This window comes from Sinohyriopsis cumingii, chromosome 7 (assembly GCF_028554795.1).
Source record: "Sinohyriopsis cumingii isolate HCF-2022 chromosome 7, ASM2855479v2, whole genome shotgun sequence".
NCBI classification, from domain to species: Eukaryota; Metazoa; Mollusca; class Bivalvia; order Unionida; family Unionidae; genus Sinohyriopsis; species Sinohyriopsis cumingii.
In genome coordinates, this window is record NC_142967.1 from 75,526,571 (window position 1) to 75,547,932 (window position 21,362).

A 21,362-nucleotide genomic window follows, 5' to 3' on the forward strand; every position below is an offset into this window, starting at 1 on the left:
ATGCTGTGCTACATGTACAACACAGCTTTCACAGTGGTTGAATTGCAAAAGGTCGTCAATGCCGTTTGCAGTCCCAATGGTGTGGAGAGAGCCAAGCAACCACCTAAATGACTGTTACTTCTGCTTGGTTCCTCCTCTTTCCGGCGGAATAACGAAGCGAAAGAAGTCGAGAATAGTCTACCCAAACATTCCGTCTGCATTGAGACCAGTTCCACATGGTGAGGGACTTCCTATTCCAGAACCTCCAGCAGAATATTCTCTTGATTCATCTGACGAAGACAAAGGTGAGTCGACCTGTTCTTCTCCTGGTCCATCAGCATGCAGTGATCCAGATTTTCACTGTGGTGCATCATCAACCCCACACAGAATAACACAGGAAGAACTAAATGACCTGATTCGTGATTTGGACTTATCAAAGAACAAGGCAGAATTGCTAGGATCAAGACTCCAACAATGGAATCTTCTAGAAGAAGATGTCACAATTACTGCATATCGAAAGCGCCACCAGCAATTGGAGCCTTTCTTCAGAAAGGAAAGTAATCTGATATTCTGTTCCGATATTGAGGGCCTCATGAATGCTTTAAAAATCACTCATGACCCACAAGAATGGAGACTATTTGTGGACTCTTCGAAACTGAGTCTCAAGGCTGTGCTTTTGCACAATGGAAACATTCTTCCATCTATTCCAGTAGCGTATGCTGTCCACATGAAAGAGACATACGATAACTTAAGGCAGCTACTGAATTCCATTGAGTATAACAAGTACAGCTGGCACCTCTGTGGTGATTTGAAGGTAGTTGCCCTTTTAATGGGACTGCAGCAAGGATATACAAAATACATGTGTTTCTTATGCGAGTGGGATAGCCGAGCAAGGGAAATGCACTACATGAGGAAGGAATGGACTCACAGGCAGAATGTAGCCATTGGAGAGAAGAATATCCAACACCCAGCTCTGGTTGAGGCTCAGAAAATCTTGCTACCACCCCTTCACATCAAACTAGGTTTGATGAAGAACTTCGTGAAAGCCATTGACCGGACTTTGCCAGCATTCCGATACCTGCATGAAAAATTCCCTCGACTCAGCGAAGCAAAGATTAAAGAGGGAGTTTTTGTGGGTCCTCAGATTCGAGAGCTTTTCAAAGATGACCGGTTCAACAACTTGCTGGAAGGTGACGCGAAACAAGCATGGAATGCTTTTCGCCTAGTTTCTACAAACTTCCTCGGAAATGTTAGGGCAGAAAACTATAAGGAACTAGTAGAAGACATGTTGATGAAGTATATGAAACTTGGCTGCAATATGTCTCTAAAGATTCACTTCCTTCATTCCCATTTGGATTTCTTTCCTAGCAACTGTGGTATTGTTAGTGATGAACACGGCGAACGTTTTCATCAAGATATCGCAACAATGGAACAAAGATACCAGGGAAAATGGTCCACTACAATGCTGGCTGACTACTGCTGGACACTCCTCAGAGATGCTCCCGAACAGCTGTACAAGAGACAGGCGAAGAAATCTAAGATGTAGTCAATGACTTGATTTTTTATAGGTAGGCTATTACAGTTGACCTTTTACTATTGGAATGCATTTCGTTATGTAAACATTAATTTCTTGCAGATTACAAAAAAACTAGAGCCAATTTTGCAATTTGACTGTCATATTCGTGTTCTGCACATAAAAATTGATAAGAATTGACTAATTTTATTTCAGTAACATGACTTTTGTAAAAATTTGTTGTCCAGTGTAAGTAAAGAAGACTACACGTGTTTTTTAACCCTAGTCTGACTGTTGATGGTAGGCTGGTTAAGCTGACATTAATTAACAAAGATACGCGAAATTACATGTCGCAAAAACGCTTTTGAAGTTTAGTTTCTGCTGTTTCACAAATAAATATTGCATAACTCATTATGTGTGTGTGTGTGTGTGTGTGTGTGTGTGTGTGTGTGTGATTTGGATTTTTAACGTAGCTTTAACAATTTTTCAGTCATATCACTACGATGTCTGCAGTGTGGCAAGTTATAGTGATGTCTAGCACTGGGACATCACGCCGCAGACTTGTAGCAATATGTCCCACCCAGTCACATTATCCTGACACCAGGCCGACCCGTCGTAACGCTAACCTCTTAATTCTGAGCGCCAAGCAAGGCAGCTGTAAGCACCATTTTTGTAAGTCTTTGGTATGACTCGACCGGGGATCGAACCCAGGACCTCCTGCATCCGAGGCGGACGCTATAACCACTAGGCCACTGGAGCGGTCTGCATAACTCATTGCAAACCCAGTAGTCTGGAATAAAGAGTCCGTACTTTTATTCAACAAAAAATAAAATAAATGGAGAACACATTCCGTGGAATCATACTCCACACAATGGGTTGCCTCCTTTGGGTAGGATGCTACCACTGTCAACATGGTGATAAGAATGGACCTGGAGAAAACTGGGGGCTTTGATAACTGTATCACACTCAAATTGGACTACATTTGCTCCGGTCTTTTTTGTTTAGTGCTTTTAGTACAGAATGTGCAGATTTTTGCGTAATACGTTGGAGGAAAACATAAGGAATTCGTTACTTGCAGAGTTGTTGTTGTTGTTGAGTTTAATTATAGTGGCGTGCGCACAATTGTGCATGTGCCACTTTTTTCTGACTGTACCGCAGCCTGCTAGTTGTTCCTGGGGAAGGGGATGGTGCCACCTCCCCCAGGCTTTTATGGATTCAAGGAACCTTGATAGTTTGGCCTCAATCTGTGGGTCCATAAAGGTCCCTACAGTTGAATGGTTGGCTGTCATTAGTGGGAAGGAGAGCTCGGGAACGGTCCTGCTTGCTTTACATCGCTGGTTTCTTGTTGCATTTGCCTGGTGTTTCTTGCAATTTTTGTTTGTTTTTGTTTTTGTTTTTTTTCTCCGATTGTTTAAATATTTTTTTCTTCTTCAAAATGTTCTAAAAGGAGGGGGGGATGTTCTATGCTGTTTATAGAGGTTCTTAGTAGATATCATGTATGAAGAGAGATTTTCAAGGTTATTATGGTATTACTAGTCGAGGTGTTTAGGGTGTGTTTCCTACGTTATGTTATTTATAAGTTTTTAGATATTACTTCTTTAAGTTATTTATTAATTAATATTTTTAGAGATTGAATGTTATTTACACTTTATTTAGCAAGAGACCGGAGTCCTAGCCGATTACACGGTTCGTTAAGGACATCTAGGACCGGAATCCTAGCTGATTACTCGGTTCGTTAAGGACATCTAGGACATCCGATTTTGCGGTTTCCTTAGTTTTTTATAGGTGCTTCGTAAGTGAATTATTTATTAATACTTCTATAAAATTGAATGATATGTTATGGGTTTTTATGTGGTGGCTTCTAAATTTATTTAGCTAGTTACTGGGTCTTTTGGTTTTGTGGGGATAGTAATTATATTTTGTTCCTAAGTCCTGCTGAGTCTATGAATTGATTTATATTTTTATATGCTGATTGTTTATTTTTATTAGAGTCTATAAGTAACTCTAGGTATGTGTGTGGTGCTCCAATCTCTTTTTGGTTTTTGATAAATATTTTCCGAACGGGTTGATATTTTAGGCATATATTGAATACGTGGTGTAGATCTTCGGTGGTGTGGCAGTTAAAGCAGTTAATGGTTGCTGGTTTGGGTCCTATAAACCTTCCAAAACTGCTTGCTAGTTTAGTTTTTCCAGTTATTATCCTGTTTATGGTTTTCTGTTCTAAATAGGTACCCTTAGGTAGTTGTATGTTCCTATCTGCGTTTTTTTGGGGTTTCATGGTGCTTTTTACCTTTTGTGGAGGAGTTCCAAAACTCTTGCCATGTTTGGTCTATATATGTTTGTGCGAAGCTTATTGCTTCTATAGAGCTATAGTTAAGCTTGATAGAGTTTTGATCTCCTAGTTTGGTTTTTGCAACTTTGTCTGCTGTTTCGTTGCCAGAGATTCCAATGTGCGACGGTATCCACATCAGCTCGATTAATTGATGTGCTGTGGTGATATCGTCGATTAATTGGCATGCTCTGTCGAGGAATTGTTCCATAGAGTGTGTATTGCGATTTTGGATCGATTTGATAACGCTTAGGGAATCGCTTATAATGACTGCTTTAGGTATTTGGTTGTCTTTGATCCATTGTAGTGATTCAAGTATAGCCCAGAATTCAGTGGTGTAAATGGAGCAATAGTCAGGTAATCTGGATCCCGTTTGTATATTGAATTCAGGGATGACTATTGCTGCTGCTGTTCTTGGTGGGTTGTTTGTTTTTGATCCATCGGTATATATTTTAGCATAGTCCGGGTATTTTTGGTTGATTTCGTTTACCAGTACAGGTTTTAGTAAGTTTTCTTGTTCTTCTTTATTGCTTAATTTGGTAGCTTCAATGTTAATCCTTTTTGGTTTTTGTAACCATGGTGATTTGTTCTGGTCTGTATTGTTTGTTACCTGTTTTTTTAGTAGAGGTATCTTTTCTCTTAGTTCAAGGATTACTTTGCCACTTGGTGTGATGGGTGTGATTTTGGGTTTGAAGACAACTTTACACTTATTTATAGCTATTTTGGTGGGATGGTTGTCTGGGTGGGTATCTAATCGAATGGAGTATCGGAGGAGCAGTTCTTGCCTACGTAATTTTAAGAGTAGTTCTCTTGTTAGTGTTTGTAGTTCTTCTAATGATGTTGAGGGGAGTGTTCCTGTGCATAATAGTAAGGCTTTTCTCTGGATAGTGTCAAGTTTTGTAGTACAGGCTGCTTAGCCGAGTTATATGCTTGGCAAACGTAATCCAGTTTTGATCTAATTAGGCTTTTATATATCGTGAGGAGGGTTTCCTGGTTGGATCCCCAGTCAGTCCCTGTGATGTTCCTGAGTAAATTGAGATCTTTGTTACAATTCTGGGTGAGTTGTTCAATGTGCTGTTTCCATGTGAGGTGGTTGTCAAAGAATATTCATTAGAATTTTACTACTGTTACGTATCTGATTAACTGATTTTGTATATAGAAGTTTGGATAGACTAGGTTGTTATTTCGTTTGGGGGTGAATATAATTGCCACAGTTTTTTCATGAGATATTTTGAAACCCCATTTGTCCGTCCATCTCCCTATGTTGTCTAGGCTCTGCTGGATTTCTTTAACTACTGTGTTATTGGCAGGATTTCCATTCCTCCATATGCCACTATCATCTGCAAATTGTGACAAGTTTATTTTTGCGGAGGCTGCATTGAGGTCAAGGTCGTTTACCATTAGGTTAAATAGTAAGGGACTTATTACACTGCTTTGCGGTGTTCCATTTTCAAGTGAAAATTCTTCCGAATGGGTGTTGCCTATTCTTGTGGTAATTTTCCGGCCTGTGAGGAAATCGCCAATCCAGTTGAACAAGCGTCCAGTTATTCCAAATTGGTTTAATTTGGCCATTAGTCCATTGGTCCATACTAGGTCGAACGATTTTTCTAGGTCTAAAAATACCGCTATGAGGTTGCGATCGGTTTTCCTATGTGCGTTAAAAGCGAGTTTGATGTCCGTTTCCAATCTGAGAAGTTGGTCAGTGGTGGACCGTTTGTTCCAAAAGCCACATTGATTTATGGAGAGTAGGTTATTGGTTTCTAGGTGGTGTTTTAACCTATTTGCGATTATTGTCTCCATTATTTTGCAAATATTGTTTGTAAGGGAGATGGGTCGGTACGAATTTATGTTGTTGGGATCTTTACCTAGCTTGGGGATTGGTATTACTATGGCCTGTTTCCATTTTGTGGGTAGTTGGCCTTTATCCCATATCCTATTAGAGTTTGATTATGGCTCTTGTTATACTGATAAGTAGTTTTTTGTAGATAATGTAACCTAACTGATCCTTACCAGGGGATGTTTCGTTTTTGCAGAGGTAGTGCACAATACTGATGATGTTGTAAAGCAGCACGTGACAGATATCACAATATACCGTTAATCTCAAAATAAAGAGTACTGAAGCCGTCATACATAGTTTGGTTCTTTTATCCTTGTTTATACGGTGCAAACCCGTTATAACACTTCCCGCTATAACGTGAATTCAGATTTACCCTTGTTTATAGTTTGATTTCAATCTCTGATGAGACGATAATGGAGGAATTCCATAAGCGAGATTGTGTACTAATGTAAGGGGAGGATGTGCTAGTGAAACATTTGTGTTGGGGTGTAAATATAAATGTCCAATAATAAAAATTGGGGTTAGAAAGTTCAGAGGAAATTTGGATTTAGTCCGAGGCTGATTTCAGAGTATGAATTTGTTTTTTCTCTTATTTTAAATATCTTTCTCTTCATTTGCCTCTTTCATCGTCTAGTCAACGGTCTTGGTATTCTCTGCAACATTTTCAATTCAGTCTACTCATTTCCATTTGTACACAAAATAAATAAATAACAAAGTACATAGACTACATTGGACAAGGTAACTGAGACACTGTTCACTTCAGCGAAAAATCAACTGAAAGCACATAAAGAAAAACAAATAGTATACACTAAACTATTGGTAACTTAGGACACACACACACACACACACACACACACACACATTCACACACACACACACACACATCTTGTATCATCTTCCCTTAATATATAATGAAGTGGATAAGCCACCCTTGACATATGTCAGAAACGGTATCCACGGCTCCTCTGCCTCAATGGATGGCAGCTGAAAGAAACTGACACAATCAGATTTCATTAGATTTGCATAGGGATATAATCAAAAACAATAATAACTGCCTCTGGGGACAACGAACTGGTTACACACATCTCTCTAACTCTTTATTGCATAATTTATGAGGAAAATTATCAACAATACTAAACACGTTAAACAAGTACTTAATTTGCCACTTTACTACGAATTGATGAGATAACATCTAAGGGACAAGTGTTGATAAAGAATTAAATAAAAAAAATAATTGTGAAATACATTTCGGTATTCGGTTTGACAATTTCGTGGTAAACCTTCAGTGTCTTTTTTCTTTTTGGAAACACTTATGCAGATTGACTATGAATGGACAAATCCAGGGTATTGATTTTGTAATTTGAGAAACACGCACGTGCATTGCATTCAAACATTTATTGAAATATACATTACATTGGTGTTTTGAAAACCAATAAACTGTTTCTTTCCACGAAATCAGTCCAATCCATGAAACTGATTAAATGATCCATACCTAACATTTACAGCAGTCCAATCGCCCAACACGATGACTGAATGATTTATACCTAACATTTACAGCAGTCCAATCGCCCAACATGATGATTAAATGATCCATGCTTAACATTTACAGCAGTCCAATCACCCAACACGATGATTGAATGATCCATTCCTAACATTTACAGCAGTCCAATCACCCACACGATGATTGAATGATCCATACCTAACATTTACAGCAGTCCAATCACCCAACACGATGATTGAATGATCCATACCTAACATTTACAGCAGTCCAATCGCCCAACATGATGATTGAATGATCCATGCCTAACATTTACAGCAGTCCAATCACCCACACGATGATTGAATGATCCATACCTAACATTTACAGCAGTCCAATCACCCAACATGATATATGATGACTTTAACCAGGATACGAACCTTGAATTTGTAATTACAGAGAGAGAGAGAGAGAGAGAGAGAGAGATAGATTGACTTTCGTAATTCGTCTCAAATTCAAGCTGGCCATATATTTTTGTCACAGTAATGCGCCTGTTTGTTCCTAATCAAACCACCGTACAGGGGCCATCCATTTTAAATGGTCATAAGTTCATCAACTGTGCTGATTTTTGTATGCAATCACTACGTTGCGATTTACAATTACATATTTATTTCTTAGAGAATGACGACATTTTATACTACCATGCTTGTTTAATTTGTAATTTCGTCTATTACTTGCCTCCCAGAACAAGCTATGCCCCCAATATCCTATGTTACGGAGCCCGAGATTGTGGTATCGTTGTCTTGTTTTGTATTTTGACACACTGTCCCCTAAAGCGCTCACCGTTACGGATCACTGCCATCTCACTCCTGTCTGCGTGGGTTCGAGTCTCAGGCTCGGTCAATGTGGTTACGTGAGAAAGTTTGCCAGTAGCTTTTCTTTGGTCGGTGGTTCTTTACGGGGTTTTACCGGGTTCTTCCGCCACCATTTATACTGACCGCCATGTATAGCCTATCTTGTACTGAAAATGGCGTTAAACCAACAACAACACACTGCCCCCCCCCCCCCACACACATTTTCTAAGGTAGAGGGTACGAGACTACAAAAACACGAGCATTGTGTATAAAAATTCACACAGAAAATAAATCTGTATTTTGGTTTACATTTAGTTTGAGTTACCCTTGAAAAGGAGTCGTTTTGTTTGCTGAGTGCCTGCCACAGTTTGACTGGCACAGGAGATCAGATGCTAAACTATGCTGCAAATGAGCAGACCATTTGGTTTCCGTATTTATGTATGTTTGTTGCAGCGGTAACTATCTCAAAATCAGGATGGTCAAGTGTGATTGGAAGCATGCCAATTTCATATAATACGGGTGAATTTTAAACATGTATGCTGTCCATTTTTATTGTTTGAGCCGCCTTGCCACAGTAAAATATTCTAAATAGCTATTTACTGTAAAACAAATGAACGCTAAAACAAGGGTTGGGGTAGCACTGGTTCAGTGTACATGTTCTTAGTTGTACAAAGAATTAACCTGAAATCCTAATTAAAATCTGTCAAGTATACTTTCCACGAAAAGACTGGTTAGTTAATATATGGATCTTTACTGTAGAAAATATTCTCATGTTCTGCAATCTGTCCTAGTCCGATAAAAAATTCACCCCCAAAATCTCTCGAAAAGCATGCTTTAAATTGGAACATCCTCGGAGAGAGAGAGAGAGAGAGAGAGAGAGAGAGAAAGAGAGAGAACAGACGCTAATTTGTGTTCAACACACACACACACACACACACACACACACACACACACATATATATATATATATATATATATATATATATATATATATATATATATATATATATATATATATATATATTCTTATTTATGATAAACTGGGAATTGATGACATGATTTAAAGTGGTGAGCCCGTGATAAGGAACAAAGTGGCGCATTACTTTGACCAAACTATATGGTCAGCCTGAATAGAAGGCTGTTTTACTAAGGGGCAATTTGCGAAAGTCTCTCTCTCTCTCTCTCTCTTTCTGTTATAAACTGTAGCTTTTTTCCGGGACATTAGTTGAAAAGATATTGTACTAAGCTTATGGTGTATGTTGCTGGTATTTAAGATTCCGTTATAGCGTTACATATTTTACTGATTATTTGTTGATTATGGGAAGTCTTTGTTTGGAAGATGTTTCTCAACGCGAATAATTATCATCTTTCTAAGAGCAGACGTCATAGAGTACAATACTCATGAGAGTTTATAATAATGTGGATTAGTTTCGTAAAATGAATGGCGTGAAGAACTAATCTCTCTCTCGCTCTCCCCCCCCCCCGCTCTCTCTCTCTCTCTCTCTCTCTCTCTCTCTCTCTCTCTCTCTCTCTCTCTCTCTATATATATATATATATATATATATATATATATATATATATATATATATATTCCTGTTATATATTATATATTCCTCTTATAATAACTAGTCAACAAGGACTAAAACTAGTGAAAATTTGATAATTTGATCAATTGCTTGAAAAGTACATTTTGATAACTTGAAAAATCTGGGCTTTGATTACAATCAAAACATACATACAGAAGGGATCTATCTTAAGCAACACGTACTTTTTCTATGTATGCGGACGAATTGACGTTAAAAAATGCACGCGTAAAGCCATGCATCTAAAACAGGGCTGACCCACCCAAGACAACTCCTCAACTTGACAAACGTTTACAATTTTTAATATATATAACTGGGATGATTTAGATACCTAGTATCTGAAATTGAGAAGTTTGGAAAATCGTGTCATTGATCAGTCTGATTCAAGCGATTAGCAGAGACCCTTATCTGCCATTGCATTGTGTACACACGGTAGGTGCATGAGATTTTTTTTCTTCCAAGTTAGGATAAGGCTTGACTGAGTTCCCTCTTTTAATCTTCTCATTTTTATATCCTCCCTTTCAATAGGCTCTCTGCTGTTAAACCCTGTATATGCACACATACATGTCGTAGAAAAAGTTTCATTACTGTTCTGTTACGGCCTCTTCAAAATAAGGACAGTACTTCAAAGACATACAATCTGTCTCGGCAGAGGTGCACACTTTTAAAGTGTTATTTATGAAGTCAGTCCGGTGAAAGATATGGGTTGTTTTCACAGACGTCACGACCGAGTACGCAAATACCCACAATGCAAAGCGCGCGCACCTTGCGCCTCCATCTTGAGTCCCTAACAAACCTTTGTCAACATTAGTCATCATGTATCTTCAAGATAATCTGATTCAGCTGTCGATAAGGACATTTACTTCATCGAAACGATACATAGATTATACTTGCAATTAAGTGCCCTATAGCATGAAAATAAAAATAAAGATGGAATTTCCATTGCTTATATCGAAAGACAGAAGAGAGAAGTTGAACCGTAATCGTGCATATCGCCATCAAATAGAAAGGCTTTTTTTTTTTTTTTTTTTTTACAGACAGACAATATTTACATTTTTTAAGTGTTTCTTATCATATCCCTAAAGACAGTTGACAAACCAATTTAATTAGTATGGTCATATATTGTATTTGTGGTGGAAATGATGGACGTAGGATGATATTGAATCAAAGCGTTAACCATTCAAAGAAGTTTCATCTTCAGTGTGTTCAAACGAAACACGTGCCTAATGGAACATGACTTTGTGTCGAATGTCACAAAGTATTCCTGAAATGCTTTTAGAAATATAAAATTATATATTAACAATTAGGTTTTCAACATGAACGATAACCAAATGATAGATTTCAGCCCACGAAAATTGAAAATCATTACATGTTTCTATTTGTTTGTGTATCCATTTGTGTATGCGTTTGTTTATTGATCGATCTAATTTGTTTATGAAAGAATAACAAAGATGGATGGAATTTAAATGTTTTACTTGAAGAAAACAAGTAGAAAAGTCACGCATTTGGTCTCGTGCGGTTGACAGGAACAACAGAATGTGATGTATTATTATATTCTTATGCACAAAATGAGACGTGTCTTCGTAATTATGCGGGAAGAACAATGTTATTAGGTGCCGGTTTGCGGGGCTAGGGACTCAAAATGTCGGATGTGGAAGTACACACATTTTGTGGCGTCACGTGAAAACAACGGATAGATGATTCTGTTTTCTTGCAAAGCCATTAAAAGGTTATATTTCGTCGAGTGGGTGATAAATTCGGTATTGTAACAAGCGGAGAAACCACAAATCAAAAAGATTACGTTTTTCACCCACGAGATGAATTTTATCCGTTATATGTTCGGAACAATCAAATTTTCTTCTTATGTTATTGAAGCAGCAGATTTTTCAGTGTCCCGCGTGATAATGTCAGCCGTTTACTGTGTATGGTATGTTTCGCTGTGTAAATTAGCACGGAAAATATCAGTACCAACATACTTCTAATAATAAGCAAAAAGACAAACAAAAAAAAAAAAAAAACAAGAATAAACGTATAGGTATTTGAATCTGATACTTGGAAGTGACAACACAGAGAAGGTCATTTCTTGGTGAAACTGTTATCGATGTCTATTGAGGATATTTATCATATATTTTTCATGATTTACTATAGTGAAATGTCACAAATCTAGTGAAAAATCCTCTCAGTTACTAGCATTAAATAAATTTCAACATCCATGGTATTTTGTTTAACCCTGTATTTCGTAGTATATGACAGGCAAGTGACTTGAAGCTGTATATACCGATTATACAGCACTTCGCATTGCTGGAGAGCTTGGGGTCCAAATTCTAACATGGACACCTGTACTGGTTTTCTTTTGCTTGCGTTGATTACACGGACAAATCACTTTTTTGGTGTTGTGTTTTTTTTTTTTGTTTTTTTTTCTGTGAAGATATAAACTATCCACCAACCTACCTATCTATAGGGGCCCCGAGTGGCCGAGTGGTCTAAGGCGCTCTCCGTTAGGATGCCATCTCAATTCTATCTGCGTGCGTTCGAGTCTCTGATTCAGCCAATATGGGTACGTGAGAAAGCTTGCCAGTAGCTTCTCGTGGTTGGGTGGTTCTTTCCGGGGTTTCCCTGGTTCTTCCTCCACCATTAATACTGGCCGCCATGTATGGCCTATCGTGTGCTGAAAAATGGCGTTAAATCCTACAACAACAACCTATCTATAAAAACACTATCTACCAATCAAACAACCAAGCAACATGCAGATGCAGTAAACTGAATATATTGCGAGAGTTTATGCAGCAATACATCATGTATAACAGTCAAGAATCCATTGTGCTGTTTAGTTTCACATATTTGTATAATGAGATATGTGTATAATGTGTTAAATTTGATTGTCTGCAGGACTGGTTTTCTATATAAGATGTTAACTATATATTATTTCAACGGCATTCCATATGTATTATTCTATCGGAAATAGGACATGAAGCCAGTTTAGTAATAAAGGTGAAAGAGAATCGGAGCAATGAAATAGTACGACTGATAACGACTATGTACACGTGCATACTACGATACATGCTACATCTTGCATAGACATGATAATTTCGCGACTTATGCACACCTGAGTTACCGATCCCCAAAACTCCTATGTGATCATTAGCATAATGATTAGCTTCATATATTTAACTTTAAACTGTGCACATAATCTGGGTAAACATTCTCCAAGTTCATTTAAAACAAGTTTATTCATGTCGTCCCGGATCCCCTTTTATTCCATTGTATGCACCTGCTATATTACTTCTCTCACAAAAATGCTGTGAGATTGACAACGAAAAGGAACACTTGTATTGTTGTTGAATTCGTTAGTTGTCACGCACCTGATCAGTTTAAATTGTACAGGCACATACAGCCAGTATATATAATTAATATTTAGCACAAACGGGTATCATATTACTATTATTATTATTATTATTTCTAAATTGTTTCATCACTGATGATAAATAATTTTGTTCGGAAATCCTCATTAATACTCATTACGTTGAATCAAGTTCATACTGAACTCTGAACTGAGGCAGAATTTTCAAATTTTGATAATTTGCATAACATTATAATTAGTTATCGTGTATGAAATGTTTGTTTTTATGTATAGGATTTAAGGGTACACCATCACAATGCTAGCTACGTATTATTCACTTACATGTTTCTTTTACTTAAGAAAGATGAAGAAATTTCCCGTCATTCCTAGTAGTCTGTAAACGATCCACTCAAATGAAGTTGGAACTAACGTTTCGCGAGGTTTCCTGAGAACGACTTAGCAGGTGAACAAATATGCTGTAGCCTCACTTACCATGCAAAAGAAAATGAATAACAATCTATGTAACAAATCTATATCATCAATTTCCAAAAAAGTGTCCAATCCAGTTGTAAATAACTATCCCATTAATGCTGTCATTCCCATTCCAAGTCCCCGTCGGAGCCTCTCTCACTCCTTTTGGCCTGACCACGGAGAGAAACATTCAGTTGTTGAAATCTTTCGTGATGCAACGTTTGACAGCTGAACAAAAACTGTAAATAATATATGGGTTTATTGCGCATGTGACTACAATTTCAATTTATCATATATATATATATATATATATATATATATATATATATATATATATATATATATATATATATATGTATGTATATTAGTGATCGTAGGAAAATAACATCACATAAATAAAACAAAATAGGAACAATTATCATAACTTGTAGGCAGGCTAATAAGCTTAAAATTAGGGAATAAATAAGATAAATAAGATAAGATGTCTTTGACATGTCTTAGCGACCCGAGTATACGGCAAAGATAGACTTAGCCTGAAAATAAAATAACAACATACTAATAGCTTCATCCATAAAGACTGGGGGGGGGGGGTGCCGAGTGGTCTAAAGCGCTCAGCGTTACGGATCACTGCCATCTCACATCTACGTGGGTTCGAGTCTCAGGCTCGACTAAAGTGGATACGTGAGAAAGTGCGCCAGTAGCTTCTCGTCGGTCGGTGGTTCTTCCCAGGGTTGTTCCTCCACCACTTATACTGGCCACAATGTATAGCCTATCTTGTGCTGAAAAATGGCGTTAAATCCAACAACAAAAACAACAAAAAACTAGGAAAATAAAGCAAACATATAGATTAGCAAGTACTTAGCCCAACCCTAAACCCACACATAGAAACAAATAAACTGCAATAACCCTTAATCTAAATTTGTAAAAAAAAATAATAAAAAATTGTATAATTTTTCTTTCTTTCTTTCTTTAAAAAAATAAAATGTGATTAATTATTTTTCTAGGGCACCGAAATCCTACAACATGAAATTAAGGACACTAACATCTTTTCCTACCGCAAGGTGACCGCAGATTATTTGTAGTACAACAAACGCAACTGCACTAGATAAGACCCCAAAAAACTAGAATATATAAGGTGGTCTAAAAAGCCCAAGACCATCATGCCCCGCTACACAAGGCGGCAAAGTCTATCAAGATAGGAAAACTTACTCTAACCCCAAAATTAGTACCTGTAAGGTGGTCCAAGCCCCAAGGACCATCAGGCCTGGCTGCATAGTGCGGCAACCAAATACCTAGCGAAACTAGTTAGGACCCTAAACTTAAAAATATATGAGGTGGTCCTAACCCCAAGGACCGTCAGGCCCAGCTGAACAAAGTGGCGCACCATTAAGCGTAGGAAAGTTTAAATAACCATACACAAGGGGCCCCGAGTGGCCGAGTGCTCTAAAGCGCTGTCCGTTACGGATCACTGCCATCTCACCTCTGTCTGCGTGGGTTCGAGTCTCTAATTCAGCTAATATGGGTATGTGAGAAAGCTTGCCAGTAGTTTCTCGTAGGTCGGTGGTTCTTTCCGGGGTTTTCCCGGGTTCTTCCTCCACCATTAATACTGGCCGCCATCTACAGCCTATCGTGTGCTGAAAAATGGCGTTAAACCCTACAACAACAACAACAACAACCATACACAAAAGGGTGAACCCAAACCAAGAACCACCCCACCCAAAACAGACTCAATTGATAAAAGTTTAAATAACCCTACAGACTATCACTAAGCCTACAGACTATCACTAAGCGGTTACTGGTGCGGTACTATATTTAATAAAAACGGCACAGAAGATATCTTCAAAAATCCCTCAAGACGACAACCTTTTGTCAAGGGAGTCAAAAAATGTATACCCTGGATAAACCAAGGTATCTTCCTAGTGAGCAGGCACTTCCCTGCCCGAACCTTCCTCCTCGCCACCGCCGGACATTAAATTAATAAACGTGCATAGCACATTAAATACATGAAGGGAGAGGCACTTTTTCCTCTCTTCATGAACAATTAATTAACCCTCCACATGGGAATAAAAACCGTGGTGTCCCGATGTGACCTCATAGTTGCGACCAATCGCTACTGGTGTTATATACTGCTTGGTTGACACCTAGAGCAGCTAATGCAGACTGAATTGCTACGTTTAACTCAGGATGTGCTGGGTCTATCCCCACTCGAGTATAGCCTTACAGTCAGGTCGCTAGGGTCTATGAAGCCAGTCATATCGTCGGCAATGGCACGTACAAAGCAAACCACAAGAAAGTTCAAGAAATACAGATACCCAAATCAACATTAATAACGACAAATACAGAAACGTTAGACTTAAAAAGAGAAAGGGGCAGAATAAGGAGGAAAGAAAAGAAAAGAAGGCAGAAAGAAGAAGAAGAAATGAGGATGGCAGAAGAATACTTATTAGAGAATGACGAATGTTTATATTCAAAAAAATGAATAAAAAATCGAAATAAACTTTTTGCGAAAAAATTAATAAAACCTTACAAATATATAAACACATACAATATAGCAAACATTTGCAAGTAGGACAGAAGGGCCTACCTAACATGTCTGCAAAGATCAACAGGAGGGAGCACCCTCTAAAAATTAAACAAAAAAACATTGACCCAAGACCTGACGGCTCAATTAAATAGTGCCTTTTATGCACAGTAATGCCTGGGGGACGAGGCTCTAATTCCTTCCCCCGGGATTATTAAATAGACCGCTTATGGACATTAACCAGACGTACATGCCTGTCTGGGCGAAAATGTCTATAATTTAAATGATGATGATGACGATGAAAAGGAGTGACTTGTTTCGCGTGCTTCATTAATAAACTCGTGCGCATCTCAACTGATTAGAATGCAATTCGGTTCATGGTTTAAAATGAAGTGCGTATTCAAATGGCTGTAGCGTGAAGCAATTTATTTTGTTATGTTTTAGTTAAGTATTATGATTGTATTAACTTATCTAAAAATTGATAGACATAGCAAAAATATAAGTATCATAGCAATTCGATCATGACTGCATCAGAAACTCTTCCTGATCTAGCAATCAGTATCCCATTACTGTTTATGTATGTATGTATGTATGTATGTATGTATGTATGTATGTATGTATGTATGTATCAAGTGAAAATGGACGAATATCATTGTGTTAGGTGAAAATTCTCGATTTTGTTACCAACGACATGAAACGTAGCTACTATTCACTCGGAACAAGCACTTTTCTTTTTCTTTTATGCTGAAAAAGATTTCATTAGTTAAGTGGAAACAATGTATTGTTACTAGTGGTGAGAATAAAAAAAAAAAAAAAAACGAGTATCTACCATGACAGTTAAAGTAAGAGCTACAGGTAAACCACCGATTTTCCGGCACCCTTGTTTCCAAAGCCTTGCAGGATTAACAGTTTTGCCGGACCATCCGAGGTCACCTAAAAATAATTCAACAGTACAGGTATAAATGAAACGGGTTTATTAATTACTGTATTTGCAAAGAATGTTGCTGTACTACCACTCCAAAAGTGGCAAATCTTAGAATTTTACTGAAACTGAAGAGTTAATCACTGAGGTCTGGAAGTTGAGGGCTGTCAGGATTACTGTCTGTTACATAGCGGATTGCTTCATCATGGATTCCTAATGCTGCAGGTGGGACATCCGGGGTATTTTAAGTTGAAGTCACAGGATTTTCAGATGTACTGCTTTGATACATATTCTTCTTGACTATCTTTTAAAGCATTTCATCCAAACGAGGTTGTTTCTTGTGTTGTGATCTTTCCAGAGATCTTGGAAACGCTTAATTACGCGTATTTCGACGCACATTTTTGATCTGGGACGCAGAAAATCACCCATGCAGGTGTCCTCCGTACGCACATTTTGTTGTAAACAGGAACTGTTAGCGACACAATAAATGTTCTAATCAGTATGAAAAATTAAACAATGGTTTTATTTAACTTTGTTGCTGACTTCCTCTGATCAAAGGAAGTAGGCTTGCTTTGATGAGGGTGAATGTGTTATTGAAGGCGCCGTTAAAGGCTCTATTTGAAGGACCAAACACATACCCGTTGGTTATTTTTGCGGTAACATCAAATAATTGTAAAACTGACAGAATTTTAACAAAAATTGCTTAGTATATATCGGTGCTTCATAGGTAATCAGTGTTCTATCAAGTTGCAGCAAAACTATTTTTCTGGTACATTTGTTTTCAAAAATATTGCCGTCGTTAGGTCGACTGTAGACATTTCCTATTCCCGCCTTCATTTTTTAGCAGCTAAAAATGTTGTCTCCAAAAATATCGTCAGATTGTATACTTTGTAACTAAAAAGGAAACAAATCGCAATTTGTGACATTGGCGAAGCCCAGCGCGATCCCTGATATTGTGGTCATTTCTAATTGTAGCCGTATAAATATTGCATGCGACCTAGAAATCAAGACACGTCCAGACTTGGACAAAATGCCGTTTGTTAATCTGGATAAGTATTTTGGGGTCAAACGGAAAACTGATGCAAAAGCTTATATAACTGATATTTCTGATGGGGCAGTAGCCAAGCGTAATAAAGTGCGTGATGCCTGGCTTAGAGTTTGGAATAAACATTTTCCTTGGATTGACAAAATTCATTCTGATGGACAAACAAGAGATATATGCCAGTGGATTAAAGAATGTGGACATTAAACGCAATGGCAACTAATGGTTTTTCTAATCTGCAACGTTCCACATTTTCTAGGCCTGAGACATCTTGAGACCACCTACTTGCTAGGTAGTCATAAAACCATTGAACTGCACACTGACAGAAGCCTGTACAACTCTACTTCAAGAGTACAGAGATGTATATGCAGACTTAGATGTGTTGGTCTCACCACTCACCAGTGACATCTATGGCATGCCATAGAGGCTTCGGTGTGCAGAACAAAATCAAGACGAAGGGAAGGTCCAGAATAAAAGATGAGACCTTAACACAACTGATGCGAGTGTCAAAGAAGAGGGACCTAGTGTGGAGGAATACGACCCAAAGCCAGGCATCAGAAACCATTCTTACATAATTAAGGTGATAATCCAGCCGTTTTCCTCCACACACTTTATGCATGGAAATTCCATGACGCTTCTTGAAACTTTGAAGTCATCCTTCACTATAGCCACACTCATGTTCTAATTTAACTTCTTTATGAAACAACCGAGCCTGGTCTATAACCATCCAGTCCGACAAGTCCACAAAGTCACTCCGACGTTGTCGAAACCATTCCATCATCACTCGGTCATACTCAGTACTCTTACAACCTTTCATGTTTCTTTTTCTTTCTAATGTTCATTCGCTTCTTGAAATCCTTGTCTGAATATAATTTCAATATTTTGTCACTATGCTTCCTTATATAGTAAATAGTTGATCAACCAATAGGCAATACCGTATGTGTCACACAGCTTTCGCACGGGAACTCCACGGTCCAGGTTTTTTTAAACAGTTCTGCTTTATTTTGTATCGATATTGACTGGTGTTTACGCTTGACACCGCACTGATACCTGTATCTTCCTTAGAAGCCATTGCTAGGGTTAAATGCAATTTAAATAACCTAAGAATCGCACAAAATTCAAGTATCACCACCAACAATTGCAATATACACAATCTAATTGTGCGCCCAGTAAACTAATTTGACGGTGTCGGGAATTTCAAGTGCCCTCTAGTAATTTTGTCCGGACTAAAGGAGGTGACAGACCATCCGTTGCCGAAAAATCGGTGGTTCACCTGTACCATGGGACTGGTACGATTATCTACCATAACATGGCATTTAAAGTAAGAAATACCATGGGAATGGTACGAGTATCTACCATAACATGACAGATAAAGTAAGAGCTACCATTGGACTGTTACGATTATCTACCATAACATGACATTTAAAGTAAGAACTACCATGGAACTGGTACAATTATCTACCATAACATGACAGTTAAAGTAAGAGCTACCATGGGACTGGTACGATTATATCATAACATGACAGTTAAAGTAAGAGCTACTATGGGACTGGTACGATTATCGACCATAACATGACAGTTAAAGTAAGAGCTACCATTGGAATGATACGATTATCGACCATAACATGACAGTTAAAGTAAGAGCTACCATGGGACTGGTACGATTATCTACCATAACATGACAGTTAAAGTAAGAGCTACCAAGGGACTGGTACTTTGGACATATTTATGTGATTGCATTTAGTCTGTGTGTGCGGAGTTTGCAGTAATAATAATAATAATAATCAGTCCACAACTTTTACTATACATGCACTTAATTATGCTGCTAATGTCAGAAATAGATTAATATAAACAAGGGAATGTTATTAATTTCATTGTCCATAGTAATACAAATTTGAATTAATTTTGTTAATCGCATTATCACTATGCTAAAGAATGAAAATGTAATAATACAGTCGGCTTATCTCCTCTTACTCATTTTGGGTAATTTACAAACTTTGTATAGTCTACGAGAATGTTATATGGTTTGTACCCCTACACTGATGTCTGTGTGAGAGCATCAACTATCAATAATTCAAACAGTTTTATCTTTTTGCATTAAATTTTACACATGCAGTCATTTCAGGAAGAAATAGTGCAAGTAATGGATTTTTGTTGCGACCTCTGTGTCACGATCTCGCAGAAGGGTGGGTGGTAGAAAATATATAATAAAAGTAAAGAAAGCTTACAGATTTGTCACAGTGAAAAATTGTTGTAGCCCTAGTACATAATTCTAATATATTTATTACTTTTATTATAAGCAGGGCTGGATTACCCATTGAGCACTCTAAGTACATGCTTAGTGCACCAGACCAAACAGGGCCGCCAGAAAAACAAATTTAAATTAACTGTTGATGATAAAATTGAATGAATTACTTATATATGAAAATTCGATCTGCATGTATGAGTATTTTGATTTGGAATGATGGCAGATCTGGTATTTTCCCACACATTTAGCTTTTAATATTGTTTTTTGTTGTTGTTGTTTTGAGTTTCACATTTTTGGGGATGATGGCATCATTATATTTTCAGTGCTTAGAGAACTGGAATGCCTTAATCCAGCACTGATTATAAACGATACTTATGAAAATATGTACTTTGAAAATCTACCCGTGTTTCTTCTTTAGGTGGTCCCCTACTTCATTGGGTACGCAATCTGTGTTGCTCTGGGGATCCTGTTTATCATAATTTTCTGGCTGGTCGGCTTCTGTTTCTGCTGCTGTCGCTGCTGCGGAAATTGTGGCGGTCGGAAGATGCAGAAAGCAGAAGATGCCAAAAACAAATGCAAGCGTAATACCTTTTCCGTCATCATGTTTATTCTCATCATATTGGCGACGTAAGTATATTCAAATATCACTCTAAAGAAAACGTGCTGCTATCATTTAGTGTGCATCCTATTGCAGTGCACATTCTTCATCGACCTTTACACATATTTAATAGGCAGGTTGAAGAGAAATAGTTGGTAATTAAATCGCCTGGGCAAAATTATTTTAAAATAATGCGTCAGTAATTATGTACAGTTGGAAAGATTGCGAAAAGAAAAAGACATGCTTTTTGAGTAGAGATACGGAAATATTTCAGGCGTGAATTTGAAATGTATTATTGTGACAACACAAAATGTTTCCACTTCCCGAGTGAAATATTTCCGTATATCTCCTATAATGGATATATTTTCTTTTATATGATGTATTTTTTTTAAGGCAAAAGCCGTCGATTTTGCATGGGTTTTCTCCATCCTGTGCAAATGTGATTGACGACCGCATTACTAAATGAATTAAGTTCCTCAATTATAAAAAAAAAAGTCTGGGACAGCGACGTTTTACCAATTTTTACCATGTTCATGGCATGCTTCGAATTCTCTATTTTTGTCAAACACTGATTGTATTCGTACGAAATTGAAGATATTTGTATAATTTTAGCACACTTCGTGTGTGTATAGATACCTTTTGGGTGAA

At 37.7% G+C, this 21,362-nt stretch overlaps 1 protein-coding gene across 4 annotated transcripts in view; it reads left to right on the forward strand.

Annotated features, from left to right (window-relative positions):
* The window catches only part of LOC149795541 (prominin-1-A-like), a 133,773-nt gene that overhangs the window by 10,240 nt on the left and 102,171 nt on the right, over window positions 1-21,362 (forward strand). For all 4 annotated transcript variants that reach the window (XM_089965345.1, XM_089965347.1, XM_089965348.1 and 1 more), the window contains exon 4: window positions 20,535-20,743. In XM_089965345.1, the coding sequence (XP_089821471.1) occupies window positions 20,535-20,743 (209 nt within the window). The remainder of the gene's footprint in view (window positions 1-20,534; window positions 20,744-21,362) is intronic.